The 15,616-nt window shown below is 38.7% G+C and overlaps 1 protein-coding gene across 2 annotated transcripts in view; it reads left to right on the forward strand.

The window, feature by feature from the left end:
• The window catches only part of LOC105443132 (mitotic apparatus protein p62), a 55,880-nt gene that overhangs the window by 36,636 nt on the left and 3,628 nt on the right, over positions 1-15,616 (forward strand). For both annotated transcript variants that reach the window (XM_030985460.1, XM_030985462.1), the window contains one exon: positions 2,937-3,002. In XM_030985460.1, the coding sequence (XP_030841320.1) occupies positions 2,937-3,002 (66 nt within the window). The remainder of the gene's footprint in view (positions 1-2,936; positions 3,003-15,616) is intronic.

The raw sequence follows: 15,616 nt of genomic DNA on the forward strand, positions 1-15,616 counted from the left end.
GATGGGATTCCTGACTGACCTAAAGGTTTATAATTATGATTGCAGCATGAGCTAAATCCAGGATTTTATTTAGAATCTGAGGCAAAGATACCCAATCCCTTTATTACCATAATATGATATGCCCAGTATTCCCGTCCTGACAAATTAAAAATGATGGATTAATCCCTGGTTTAATAGAGGGTGTTCTAAGAACCTCAAGGGATTAGGATGAGACTTGTTGTTCCTTTTAATCTATTGAGGATGTAATTCATATCTTCCCCCATTCACACCATTACAGATTTATACCAAACTTGGAAAAAAAAGTCATTTAACTTTAAGGCAAAAGAGTTGTTTTAAAAAAAAAGCTAAGGTCAGTCTTGGTAAAGTTACAAGCACCTGTACACAAAAATATGTATATGGGGCTACGCGAACATTGTTGTTACATGCCATATTTAGAATATGAAAGCATTTGAAGAGCTATGCTTTTCAGGGAACATTTTGTATCTGATGTTCTTCCACACTTGCATAATAACAATGATAACGCTCACAAATTATTTTTCACCTCTTCCCAGAACTCGACCTCCTCTTAAGACCATCAACCTTGGATAATAATTACTAGCAATAACATGCTCTTTTCCTTGCATTCAATTTATAATGAAAGAAGATCTTGTTTTAATTGAATGCAGCCTTTCACAAAGCATGTTTATCTTCAACATTTGTGTGAAATTAGGAGATCTGTAAAAGATAACTACTATGATTGTGTATTTTTGGACTCTCTCTCTCTCTCTCTCATACACTCTTTTTGTGTCTCGCACTCGTTTATCATTATTTTTTCTCTTTTTTTCACCAACTTTTCTCTTTTGAATTTTAATTATGGTCATGCTTCTCTTGCAAAGGAAATCATATATAGTTAGGATTTTTAATATTTATTTTCTCAAAATGTCATACAAAAAGTACATGCAATCCGAGAATGTATATTTTTTTTGGGGGGGGGGGGGGGCTTTTTTGTCAGTGGTGTCCCCTCACTATGTTAGCGCAAAATTGCTTAGCATTTTCATTAGCATTTATCACGATTTTGCAAGTTTCTCTCTTTAGTCATCCCAAATATTACAATATGATGGAGTTTATTGCCCTGTTAACACTAGGGGGTACAGCTGATCAAATTTGACAAAGGAAAATTCTTCCATTTGTTAGGGTGCCCTTGGAGTTGTCAAGTCTTTGAGGGGGAGGTGGTATTTTTAAAAATTCTATTAATTGTATTTTAGAAGTCGAGACCCTTGTTTGCTTAGGTTATCGCAGTTGTAGAGCCCATCTAAAACATTCCTGATAACTGAAGATGACTAATTCAGTTAGTCATCCAAATGGGGTTGTTTGATTTGCGATTCTTGTCTTTCAAAAGATGGACAACTATTTCAGATCTTTATGTTTTATCCTTTCTTAGAGCCACGTGGGGGATAAAGTTCAGGGAAACTACTCTAGCTTTTTATAGTGCTTATTATTTTTCTCTTTGTTATTAGTATTCTTTCCTTTTTTCCTTTTTTTTTAAAGAGGGAATTCCTCGATGAGTCACCAAGTGTTAATAATAAGTTCAAACTGGGTCATACATGGTAATATATTAATTTCCAAAAAATGATCCCCAAGGAGGGTGAAGGGTAGGTCTACGCCAATTACAGTACTGGTTGCGATAGAACTGGATTGAAAAGGGGGAATGAAGCTTGGATTCATGAATTTTATGGAACATAATGGAATTATGGAATTTGTATCAAGAAGAGAGAAAAGAATAAAGAGTTGTAAAGAGAAAATGTTTAATTGACTGCAGGGAATGAGTGGGGAAAAATGAAAAGTGATCTAGAGAGATATAGACCCAAATAGAACGGGGATGCCAGTTTTCAGGCAATAGCCTGAATTCAAGCCCTGGCGAATTATTTTCAGACCATAGTTTGGGCTTTTTTGTGTACAAAATAGCTCATTCTAGGTGATTTTCAGGCCCTCTGATCAATTCTAACTGGCATCCCTGACAGAGAGAGAGAGAGAGAGAGAGAGAGAGAGAGAGAGAGAGAGAGAGAATGAAAATGAGAATGAGAATGAAGGGGCATTGGTGAAGGTGGGGGAGAGGAAGGGGGGAGGAGATGGGGAGAGGAGTAAGGGTGAAGGAGGAGATGGGGGGAGGAGATGGGGAGAGGAGTAAGGGTGAAGGAGGAGATGGGGGGAGGAGATGGGGAGAGGAGTAAGGGTGAAGGAGGAGATGGGGGAGGAGATGGGGAGAGGAGTAAGGGTGAAGGAGAGAGGAGGGGAAGTAGATAGATAGAGGGAGAGAGAGAGAGAGAGAGATAATTATTGTGTATAATGTGGCAGAACTAACATCAGTCATGAAGTACATGTACTGCAATTATACACCGATATCCAGTGTTCAGATGGAGGCGGGGCTTGTGAATAGATGCGCTGAGGTGTGGGTGTGGCCATTCATCATGAATATGCATGATTGTTGATTGGCACCTTGACAGAATGTCTCTTAGAGCACAATGCCCCCCCCCCCCCCTACAAACACACACAGACCTTTTATTATTATTTAGGGACATCCAAATAGCATGGAACTGTTAGAAAATACTTGATTAACTGTGCTACATAATCTCAGCCCATAAATGTGGGGGAAAATCAGCATTTACTTATTGTATCTGTGTGATAATCCAATATGTATCAATGACAGCATTTTGTTTCTTACCCAATATACCAGTACATGTGCGTACATCTGCTTTAACAAACTGGAAACAAATTGGTTTATCTTTATAACCACTATATTCAAGTTCATTTAAAACCCAATAAGCCTTCCCATACATTATTATATTGTTTCATGCCAATATATAACAAGTGTTCCTCTTCCAGTTTCTCCAGTGCAACTGTGTGATATAATAATGAAGTTTTCATCTTCATCTTTTCTTTTCCTTTCTCTCACACAGGCAAACAAAGGATCAAAGGAGAAGAAGACATATTCTTTGGAGGACATGAAGCAAGACTTGATCAAGGTAAGGGAATCTTAACCTGTTGACTCCTGAACTTTTTCATTCTCATAGACTTGATACAGCAACCATCTGCATCCCGAAGGCAATGGGTTAATTTTTAATGGGTATCTAAAGAGATTAAAGGTACTATGTCCCATTTGCAGGCCCAAAAAATGAAAAAGTTCAATTCCAACGGCATTTGAAGGATAATAAGTACTAATTTAGAACGTACCTTAAAAAAAGGGGGGCTTGAAAATGTCTTTAAGTGGGAAAATAATGACTATTAGTTGTCGAATTGACTTAAGAGCTATAGAGCCAATAAGTAATAGTCTTGATTTTCAGACCATTGTACCGAATGGTCGTACGTTTTATGCTGCGCAAATATTCAATCAGTTTAATTTTGGCCATTACAAGAAGTGGGTTATTGATGTAGACAAATGCTCATGTACCCTTTACAGCTCATTTTATGTATGTTATTACCAAAGAAGAAAAAAAAGCCAGTCAGTCACTCAATAGTGTCTGACAGTGAAGTCTAGCAGGTAAACGGGTTTCCTTGCATAATTTGAATATTAGGACACTGCTAACGTTTAACTTTCACAGATAGGACATACATGACATATTCATAATTTCTGCAAAGTTCTACAGAATTTGAGGTTGGCTGCAAAAGGGACATAGTATCTTTAAGGCCCTTCTGCTTAGCAATGTTTCCAGTTTTACAAATCTGAGATGCATGGCACTACGTGTTATCAGTGTCTGTGATATGGTGTAATATTGAAGCCCTAAAAAAAAGAATGGAGAGGGGGATTAATTAGTGATTGGTTAATAATTGATTCAAAGGTGATTCTTCAAGTACTCCCGATCAAATGCATTTTTTGAAATGCTGCCCAATTTGACGACCTTCAACCCTTGGTTGTGGTCTAACCAGAAGTCATTACCTACTGAAAGAAAGTCATATGAGGTCACCGATCGTTGCGACTCTTTTGATCTTTCCTGAAGACGTTTTGTTTGCAGAGCGGGAATAATAACGAAAGCATGAAGGAATGGGTAAAGAAAGACACTAGACATGGTACTAAAGGAGAGGAAATGTTTTTGCAATGATACATCATTTGCCCCCATTCCTCTGCCATTTTGAAAGTCACACCACACCAGGTCAATGACTCACTTTTCTCTCTTGGCCAGTGCACCACTTTTTGTTTAATTGTCTGTTAATGGCATGTAAGGGATGACTTTTGCTAGTGGAATTTGTAGAGCTTTTGCTACAATTGAAAAGAGTACTCCAGAATAATTCAAAGTTAAAATTTATTACTCATAGGAATTAGTTTGAAGAACTAGTTTTGGTCAAGATCATCGATTTGTAGAAATGTTTTCCTTTGAATGGTAGACAAAAGAATGATATGCTTTGCAAAATTACTGAAGGTGATTTAGAGAAGTTGGGGAGGGGGGGGGGGGTTCTACATGTATTTACATACAACACAAGGAAATAAGGCAAATCCATTTTCCTATTTTCTATTTTTCCCCATTTTTGTGCTTGAAATTCATTCTTTTCATGATAGTATCCATTACATGTATGTGTCTGTTATGTGCATAAGCAAATAAATTGCAGGTAGTGATATATCTATCAATTATATCAGGTGTTTTTATTGAGCATTTATGCTGAATGATTTGTAATAAAAGGGACTTGATACAAATTTATCTGTGGAAAAAAGGAAAATATGATTTGAAATACCCTACTTTTGCTTTGAAAGGTATGATTAAAAGCTGTTCATATGGGCAAGGTAATTCATTTGAAATATATATTTTTAGTACCTCATTGGTTTTCTTTAATAGATCCCCAAGGAATTTGATAATTGCTGTATGCATGCAACATATTGCTATTAAATCCCCTTAAAAAGACCATCAGGTAGTCATTATAATCTATCGATGAGTGGGCGAGGAATCGCTTGGGCGAGATGATGAGGAATAAATGACATTTTCAGGACTAATCAAGAAAAAGTAACGCTATTATCCAGGGGTTAACACGTTGTCATTACATGACCATCCTCCCCGCCCCCACACAATTTGTCATGAATGGGACTGTCATCATCGTCGACAATAAAACGCTGAGATTAGCTCCAGTCTAATAGACCTCTGTCACGAGTGGTCGACACCGTGGCGTAATTAGTTGTGCAGGGGAGGCCCGCAAATTTGTGATTGTTAAGACAAATGTCAGATGTTGCGACCCAAAATGTCAATTATTAACTGAGCAAAGAAACACGGAAATGGTAATTTATTGGGTCAATTCTCTGTAGCTTGTGTTTTCTAAGCTACCAGAATTGGTGGGTTGTATATCTTGTGTGCAGCATGAAATTTATTAATTTTTAAAAAGATATAGGCATCATTTTCTCTCTCTAACGAGGGGTTACTGACTTTCGCGCCACGATGACACTTCCTCCCTCCACTTCTTCTTGTTCTGAGCATCCTCATTAATAGACCAAACTCACTGTTTTTTTTTCTTCCTTCACCATATCTTTCTATGAATTACATGTAGTGTATTTAAGTTGGTTCCTGAAGTAAAGAAAAGTTAACAATCTTGTTGAGCAATGAAGAAGACAATTCTGAGTTCTCTATCTGTTAATCCCTACATAATCAGGATGCCCAACAGTAGTCCCCCATACTCTTCGATGATATTTGCTCTGTGCTTTGTTTCCTCACAGATTTACATTTAATAAGAACGAGGGTTAGCGTTAGGATTGCAACAGGGATTAAGATTAGATTTAGAGGTCGGGGTAGGGTTAGAAACATGAATTGTTTCGTTCAGAATAAATTGAAGTGAAGACTGATTTGTGCCTGAAAATTGACGAAGAAGCAGTCACCCGTGAAGCATGTGTTGTAGGGTATGGGTAGCTATCCTCTGCCCATTCAACTTGACTGGCCTGCACAAGTCTAATTAGGCCTGCAACACTGCTTGGGCTGGCAAAAAATTGGCGGAAAGGTTAATGCCCGTTTAATTGACTGACTGAACTAAGCCGATTTTATCAAGTACAAATTTGAGATGCCACTGTTACAAGGTGATCGCTCTGGAATTTCTTTGAATTCAATGGGCAGGAGAGAGAGAGAGAGATGGAGAGATAAAAAAAAAATAGGGGGGGGGGTGGTCAAACTTCATTATTCTCTGCCCCTTCTGCGGCTTCCTTTTTATTTTCACGATTCGAGTATGAAGTACCCATGTTATACAACATGTAACTATTGAAGGAATCGAGCATTCTGCCAATGAGCTATATTGACTCGTAGCACACTTCCACAAGAGCAAGACTTGAGAGAGATCGAGAGAGAGAGGGATGGTACGATTGTGCTTCATTAGTGCACTCGTGACCCTGTCCGCAATTTTCAGATTGGAATGAAAATTGGAGACAGAAATACCAGACACTAGTCCCAAAATACAGCCATAGATACAAAAAGTGATCATCGTTCCCTTTTAAGAATAGTTATTCTGCTTTAATAGCAGATATTGAAGGTAACCTCATTTCTTTCTCGTCCGTCCGAGAAGAGCCCGGTACTTCAAAGCATATCCTCGGGTTCTTTCCCATCGACATGACCTTGTGCCTTGATTTTTTTCTTCTTGCAAACTGCCCCAAGGTCCCGTTGGTTGTGCCGCATTCATATCGGTGACGACATCAAACCTCCACCAAAATGGGTTCTCCGTGTGAGCGACTGGCTACAAATTGGCAACGTTTGCTCACATTGTATTGTTATCTTCTAGTAATCAGTCATCATCGCCGTTACAGAGCGGGTGACTCGGGGACACTCGATTCAAAGTCAATTCTTGATCTGTCATTACCAGTGACCTCTTTAGCGCCAAAAAAAGCTTCTTTAGGAGCCCTTGACAATCGGCGTGACATTGCTGATGGCTATGTGTCTATAGGTTGTTGTGGTTTGTAGTAGCCAAGGGTAGGCTTTGTCCTATGAAAAAATTAATAAAATGTCAGAGGTATCGTAGGAAAATTTGTAAGCAGGCAGCCGATACTCGGCAAAAACAGCATGTTGGCATTCAGAATAAATATGTACATGTATCTTTCATCCAGTACAACCTTTAAAGAATGAAAATTCAGACCTTAACTTTTAGAGTTCAATTATAATTTAGTTTGAAAACTTGGTGGCATACTGTAGGAGTTAAAGCTGTAGTGGGGTATCTTTATTAAAACATCTTTATTTCTTCAGAGAATAACTGAAAAAGTCCCTTCAGACAGAGCATGTAATTTTTTTTAATGTTTTTTGTGGGGGGGGGGGGGTCCTTGTCAAGTTGGAATGTGCACACTTTGTTTGCAATTATTTCTCAGTTCTGCACTAATAGTTAGACATTGATATTCTACATTCAAGGACACCCTATTTTGAATCCGAATAAAATAATTGCCATTTCAAAGCGATGCACATTTACCTTTGAGTAGTTAAAATTGTTTTGATTTAATTGCGAAAAGTAAGGATCCGCGGCATTGTGCAACAACAATTTGTTTACATCTGGAGGTGCAATAACTCTACGATATGCATGCATCTGTCAGTTTGGGACAAAGACAAATATGTCACGTATCACTGTTATCTTCTCATCAGCGTATCGTCTAATCCAAGCGTGAAAATTACATTCATAATACGGCAGGTGTGCTGTCCATTTAGGCACATTTTCGCATGTCCACGATTGTAGTTTTTACTGGGGGTAATTTGTCGCCAGCTCAACATACCGCTCATTAATCCCTTTCCTGAAATGTTACTCTCTTTCCCTGCCGACTATGGAATGCGGCAGCCTCACAACACTTGTTTATCTGTAAAAAAAATACTACCGGTACTCTTTTTCTCAGCTGTTTTCCCCTTTTTTGTGCATTGGTGAAGTTTACAAGCTTTGTGGAATGTCAAACTTGGGAGGGACACATAATACAGGATTACTCTTACAATATTAGATATCCACCGTAGAATGCACAGGTGACAATTCGACGTCGCACTTGTGCGCTGTTATATTGAGCTTAGGAATTTCACAATTATGTCCAGGCACAGATGCACCAAATATGATACAATAGAGCACACAAACTGCTATAATTGATCATAGAATATTCACAAAGCTGAGAAAAAGATACAATAGCAACAGTAACGTGTTGGTACGTTTATTGTACTCTACAGTGTAAACTGCATGATCTTGTTGAATACTTTGGAAAATCTATGACTTTGCAAATTGGTACAGGAATGGAATCCTGTGATTTTGATCAGAAATTACCAAATTATTTGGCAATTTTTTAATCTCATATTTTGAAAAGAACAAACTTATGCTGCCTACCAACATCTTTAGGAGGCCAGAAGGTTTTAAACGGAACTTGGAACAAACTTATGCTGCCTACCAACATCTTTAGGAGGCCAGAAGGTTTTAAACGGAACTTGGTGCATTATACTCTTCTAGTCAGAATAAAAGCCACATCGTCTTTAAATTGTAGATAATCGCACTACTGGTATGACGTCACTACGATTCTGAGCTGATTTAGCTATTCCCCCTCCAAGGAAACGTGAAATCTGTTGAAATGTTATCAATTGTATGACTATTTAAAATCATCAATTATTAAGAATGTAGAAGTTTGAATGTCCATATCAAATGCGACTGCAAATTCTTCCAAAATCAGATCATGGTCAGATCGTATGGGTGCAGTGCACTACTTATAGCTACTTGTGCCCTCTATATAGCAAACAATGCCTAATTGGTGCGTGTTGGTCCCCCATGATCCTCTTTTTCTTATGTTAATTGAGAGCTGATTTGATGAGATAACCACCTGTCAGTGACCTAGCAGGGAGGTCGAATCCCCCTGGCCAAACTAGTGCAGACAGGCTTTAAGACCCTCAAAAAGATTATTTCACCAAATATCAAATTAAGGCTCTTCTGATTCTCAACCAATAATATGAGGTACAATGCCCTTCTGGCCCCAAACAAGGGATATGTTGTATTCACATGCTTAACTTTCAACAGTGACATCTAGGTATTGACATACACCTTTTGTATCGCCTAGTTTGTGATAAAGATCAGTAACGTCGAGATTTAATTTTTAATTAGGTCATCAAAGCTATACAAATCTGGAATTATTGTTGCAAGCATGGCATAGTATTATTAAAGACCATGAGTGTCATTTAAAAAAAAAAAAAAAAAATCAGTTGTAAGCATCTTTTAACTTGAAACTGAATCAGAGTGCCTGAGCTAGCTAAACTATTTACCCCGATCTTAATGTTAGGTGGAATTTTTGATTCTTTAAAATATGCAAGTTATAGAGTTAGGCAAATTGGGCTTTGAAAATGTGCCTAACCATACTAAGCAATGAGACCAGCTTTACCGTCATCAATTTTACATAGATATGAGTCTCTTCAAATTAAGGGCTGAGTAAAATTCAATAAAACATTCACCAGCTACATATTTAATGCATTTCAAATAACATACATTTGTTGGTGCTATGCCAGGAAATCTTTTAATTTTTTTTTCAGAGGGAGGGGGGTGTTAATGGCGGCATGTAAAAATTAGGAAAATTGGATAGATAAAATTTGCCTGAACTCTTGGAAGATCTAATTGGTTAGCCTGATGATTGGACATTGATGTGTTACAATATAATCAAGGAAAGATGTACAGCTTGACATATAATAGCGATAAGCAAGCTTATTTCTTCTTGAAAATTTGCTTTTGCGACCCTGTACCCGGCTAATTGACTTATCTTAGTGACACACGGAGGGTGCGTTTGCTACCTTAGTTTACAAAGGGAAAGCACCTCCCAAGTCCCGGGCCGGCAGCAGTCGCAAAGGTGCATATTCAGAGAAAGATAGGGGCAGGTGGAATTCCTGCCGATGGGTATCGGCCGGCGTTATCGATCCCAAGGAAGACAAAATGGAAATAATGAATGGGTCCACTTTTGATCATGTTTTATTCAACGTTTTGTTAGGAGGAGATGATCACACCCCTACAGTGATGATGTAGCAGTTTAGTTTACAAAAGGATATGGACCATGGTGGATAGGTAGGGATAGGGGCCACTGGGAGGGCATTGAAGTAATTTTTTTATTCAATAATGACTTGTATGTCATAAGCCCTTTTCAAAAGGTGAAATTGAATGTGCTTTAGAGGGGTAGGCCTACTCTTATCTTTGTGTTCACGACCTTTCCTTTCTCTCCTGTTGTGTTGATTAGAATATCAGATAGGTTCAAGAAACCTTTTGTTGTTGTTGTGTTTTTTTTTGGGGGGGGGGGTTAGAAATAATACAGATTTTAAAAATGTCCATCAAGGGCACAATGATCTTGTGGTGACATAACATTTTCTCCTTAGCTTTTGCTTCTGGCTTTTTTTTCCGTCAAAATGACATGGTTCAGGTTAGGCTAATTTTTGCAATAGGGTTAAGGTTTAGAATAGGTGTAGTACTGTATCTAGTCATGCCGCTTGGGGTCAAATAATTGGGTTAACGTACAAAATGTAGCTCGGCGACTTTTCGTCGTCGTCGTTAGGGCATGCGTTGTAAAACCTTCTTGCATTATTATTGTCTTTTGTTCTAATGCACTATAGTTGGAGTCAGATTTATTGCACAGTCATTTTCATGACAAAAGTTTGGTTTGGCAACTGTCTGCTTACTGAATCTTCATTCTTAATGGTCTTCATTTGAACTTGCTCTGTTTTTTTTTCTTTTGTTAATAATTTTTTGTTGGATTATATTTGATTCTTTTGGAATGCAGAAATGAATAATTTAATAATTGCATTTTGATTTTCATTAATATCACAATGCTTCATTCTAAAAGGTCTTCATTTAAACTTGCTCTGGGTTATTTTTGTAAATAATTTTTTGTTGAAGTCCCTTCATTGCCTTAAAATATTTGATTATTTTGGAATGCAGACATGAATAATTGCATCTTGGTTTTCATTAGGACCACAATGCTTCATTCTAAATGGTCTTCATTTGAACTTGCTCTGTTTTTTTTCTTTGGTAATAATTTTTATGGTGGAGACAAATTTTTTGCACAGTCATTTGAACAGTCATTTGAACAAAAAATATTTGGATTGCCAAGAATGCTTTCTGAACATGAATGTGATTTAATCATTGCCCCTTTCCTGACCATGTGTTTCATTTCCTGATGTTATCAGAGGCATTGCTTGGAGAGAGAGAGAAAGGCAGATAGAATGCTTATTTTTCTCATATTTTTGCACCCTTTTTTCACCCCATCTCTCCTTACCCAATCCCCTTCTCTCCCTTTTCCCTTGTTCCAACCCAACCCCAATACTCATTTACTTTCTCCCTCCCTATTCCCCCTGGTTGGCATTGCTGCAGTTCGACCCCTTCCCCCAAAAGGGTTAACTACATGCATGTATGCAAATTATGTTGAACAATTAACGTTTAGCATGGTTATGAAAAAATTACATTGTAGTGGGGAGGTAAATAGTAAAATCACTTATTGGTTTTGAAATTTTCAAAAACATAATGCTCATTTGATACCCATTATGCATTGCACATGCACATCGAGTGAAATAAATATTGATGCCGAAATGGTTCACCTATAGATGAGGTTGTTCAGATACACATAGAGTAGGTTGGCCTCGTCATAAAAGTAAATACGGTGACCATTAGGCCCGTCTTCACTATCTCGAGATTGCCAAATATCCAGCTATTTGAACTATCCCGATCGCAAACTATCCAGCTATTTGCGTCTTCATTAGAACGAAGTAGCAAATTAGCTGGATAGTTGGTCGGGATAATATCCCAAGATATCTCGGTCTAGTTTGCAAAATATCCCACTATTTCCGAACTAGCGGGATAGTTTGCGACCGTCTTCATTAGACCGAAGTCCGGAGTCAAATATCCCGATCCCATCATGCACAGCGATTTCCGGTTCGCACATGCGATCTATACCGCTCAGCGCGCTAGTACAACCTGACCTCGAGTAAGCACGGAAAACCGCAAACTAGACTGAGATATCTTGGGATATTATCCCGACCAACTATCCAGCTAATTTGCTACTTCGTTCTAATGAAGACGCAAATTAGCTGGATAGTTTGCGATTGGGATAGTTCAAATAGCTGGATATTTGGCAATCTCGAGATAGTGCAGACACGCCTATTTAAACTTCTGTTTGTCATTCCTCATCCAGTGAGCATACCCTGAGAAAGAGGGGAGGGGGGGGGGGGGTGTGAAAGTTTGAGTTTAATAGTAGATACAAAAATAAAGCGTTTTATATTTGTGGGAAAGAGAAACACAAAGAGAATGAGATTTGTAGATTATGTGGCCTGAGAGATAAAAAGAGATGAAAAAAAGAAAGAAAAAATAATGAATGAAAGAAAGAAAAATACAAAATGCACTGAGAAAGAGAAAGAGAAAGAGACGGAAGGGGGAGGGGGTGTAAGAGAGGAAAGGGAGAAGGATGATGTGAGGGAGAGAGAGGGGGGGGGGGGGGGAATATTTACAATATTTGTATAGAGAGAGAGAGAGGAGACCTACATGAAGGAATATGCCTACATCTAACGAGAGAGAGAGGGGGAGAGAGAGCGAGAGGAGAGAGAGAGGGAGAAAGATGGAGAGGAGAGGAGAGAGAGAGAGAGAAAGAGAAAGAGAGTTGAGTCCACAGTGCAGGATGTTATAAATAGAGCATGGCCTCAATCTCAGATCCTTCTCATCTCTCTCTCTCTTTGATTTAGCCAGTGGCATGGAGGAGCTCTTAATGTCATAGATACCAGACATTTCCTCCTTATTTCCTATCATCATTTTCTGACAAGTCCATTATGTTTTACAAGCCAATGAGGTACATGGATTAGACTGGCCTGAATTGTGGCACGGGGGCAGGGATGGGCTTTCGGACACGCATGCTTTAACCAATCTTTTGCAGATGAGCTGATCATAGAATATTGCAGGCCTGTCCAACTTTGTTCATGAATTGGAGCTTTTACTTGAAAGAAAATGATGGCTTTAAGAAGGCCAGAGCCCAGAGAACACTGTCATTCTTATCAGAAACATTAAAGCGTAAGAAATTTTCCCAGAGTGCAACTCTTGTATTATATGGGTTGAGTTTGCCTTAAGATTCCCTTGATAGAGCAATTTTTCCATGCTCACCCTCCTAAAATGCATCTTCCCTGCCCCCCAAAAAGCAATTAAAAATGTAGGGGAAAGTGTCCTATCTTTTACAGTTTTGTTGGGGGGGGGGTCAGGGTACATGGTCATATCTCAATGAGAATTTTAAAGCAAAGTATAAGCAGGGCCCCTTTATTTGATCGGGGTCCATATTGGAATTTTGAGGGTCTACATGCATGGACCCAGTCTATACTCCAAACTTTCGGGGAAGGGGGGGGGGGGTCCAGAATTAAAAAAATGAGGGGGGGGGGGTCCATGTTCACCAGATCCCTGATAATATCAAGCCGTTGGTAAGGGGTTCTCATACAGAGGAAGAGTTAAAGCTGTGTATTACAGAGAGACCTGTCTAACCTGACAGACTACCAGGTATTGGACTGATACCGTGCGTGCCAGCTCCGCATCGTCTCACCGTGAAAGGTAGTGGGAGCTCTGCGGCTGGAACCTTTCCTCTGTCGTCAGCCACAATTAACCAATTTCCCCCAGTGTCAAAAGCATTTTCCCATTGATTTATTATTAGTGGGTTTTCTTCCTCCAACCATTCAGTTGAGAGCAAGTTCTGTTGATCTCGAAGCAGTTGGTTGGTTAGTTGGAGACTGTTGGTTGGTTTGTTAGTCCATTTGCTGGTTGGTTAATTCCTTGCTCTTGTGCTTCAACTGCATCCACATAAATCTTCTATTACTAAATGGCTAGTCCAAATTGTGAAGATGTTGAACATATGTATCATAGATTACAATCAAACCTGTCTTACCGGCCACCTCTCTCTAAATGCCACCTTTCTGTAGTGGCCGTGTGTTTTACTTTCCTCAAGAAAGAAATATGCGTCGTAGAACCTGTGTAGAAAGTCACCTGTCTACAGTGGCCATGTTCTCTGTTTACCTAGGGTCGCATCAAAGACAGGTTTGACTGTATTTGGTCTATAGGATATCAAACCCCTGTTACTCTTGAAAGTCTGTCTGAGGCCCGCGTCAGGCCCAGTGCCAAAAGGTGGCCTTACAGGTTGTCTAATTTGAACCCTACTCGCAAACGTACGAGGATCAATGGGACTCTCCAGTTAGTCTATCCCTGTTTCCTGTTCTAAAAATGGTTGTGCTCGATCCAAAGATGGTTACATGGTTCTAGGCTCTAGTGTTAGTTTCTGACCCCATTAGCTTGCCAGTTTGCTCAAAGGCTAGCTAATTTGTCCACAGACAGAATCATTTGTCCACCTGCTTTTTAAACATGATCCATTGTTTGGATAGTTTGTCCAGGGTCCTGTTTCATGAAACTTGTTATCAATAACAAAATACGATAATTGTTAAAAGCTACTGAAATCCTTTCAGCTGATTGGCTGTGGGCAGATTTGTCATAGATCTGTGGCAGTTGTTATTGACAACAAGTTTTATGAATCAGGACCCAGGGGTTGGTTATTCATGTGTTTAGTCAATCCATCAGTTGGTTATCAAATTGATTAACAAGTCATTTAGTTAATCCATGGGTCATTTACCGACTTGGTTAGTTGATCCATGGGCTAGTTACTGTTCCATCGAATGGTTAATTAATCTGTGAGTTGTTTAATTGGTCCAGAGGTTGGTTGTTTATTCATTTTTTTATTTTTTTATTTTTTTTTGGGGGGGGGGTGCATTGGTTATTGTTGAGGGATTCTTAATTGTGTTTGATTTCAACTTTTGCTATCACTTGAATTGAATCTCTTGAATAATCCAGATTGTTATCATCTAAAAATATACAACTAAATAATATTTCCAGTTATCTACACCAAGTCCCCAGTTGAATCCTGTAGACCCGCATAAGGAAAAGATCAGAGTGACATCGGACAGACAAATAAAACTTGTTAGGAACTCTGATAGGAAGGATACATAATTAAGAAGATACAGGAAAGGTTCTCTTAATCACATCGGGACAACCATAACAAACTGACATTATCCAGACTTTATATCCAAGAGAATGAGCAGAAAATGGACTGACATTAGGATAGAAGGAGAGGCTAGGAGAGATCGACAAGAGGAAGAGTTTAAAAGAAAGAATGAGAGAGAGAGAGAGAGAGAGAGAGAGGGGAGAGAAAGGTGAAATCAGATTGAGGAAGCAAAAGTTTGTAAATGAAATTCATATTTGATGAATGATTACAATGGCTGCCTATCCCTTTTTATTTGTGTGTGTGTGTGTAAGAGAATGAGAGAGAGAGAGATAGAGAGAGAGAGAAAAGAGAGAGGGGAGGGAGAGAGAGAGAGGAGAAAAGAGAGGGGAGGGAGAGAGAGAGAGAGAGGAGAAAAGAGAGAGAGAAAGGAAGTAAAGGAAAAGGAAATTAAAAAAGAAAGAAAGGAAAATAAAAGAAAGAAAAAAAGATATAAACAACGGATAGAAAACAGCAATAGCAAGTCTTCATCCGGGAGTGATGGTGAGAGGAAATTGACAACTATATTTGATGAATTATTACTATACTTTTTTGTTTCTTTGTCATGAGCTAGAAAGATGGATAGATAGATGGAGACAGAGAGAGATAACAAAGTCCTCATGGCTTGTTTGTTTATTTATCACCAAGTACAAGTAT

Source organism: Strongylocentrotus purpuratus, unplaced genomic scaffold (assembly GCF_000002235.5).
Source record: "Strongylocentrotus purpuratus isolate Spur 01 unplaced genomic scaffold, Spur_5.0 spur5_scaffold_15, whole genome shotgun sequence".
Taxonomy (NCBI): domain Eukaryota; kingdom Metazoa; phylum Echinodermata; class Echinoidea; order Camarodonta; family Strongylocentrotidae; genus Strongylocentrotus; species Strongylocentrotus purpuratus.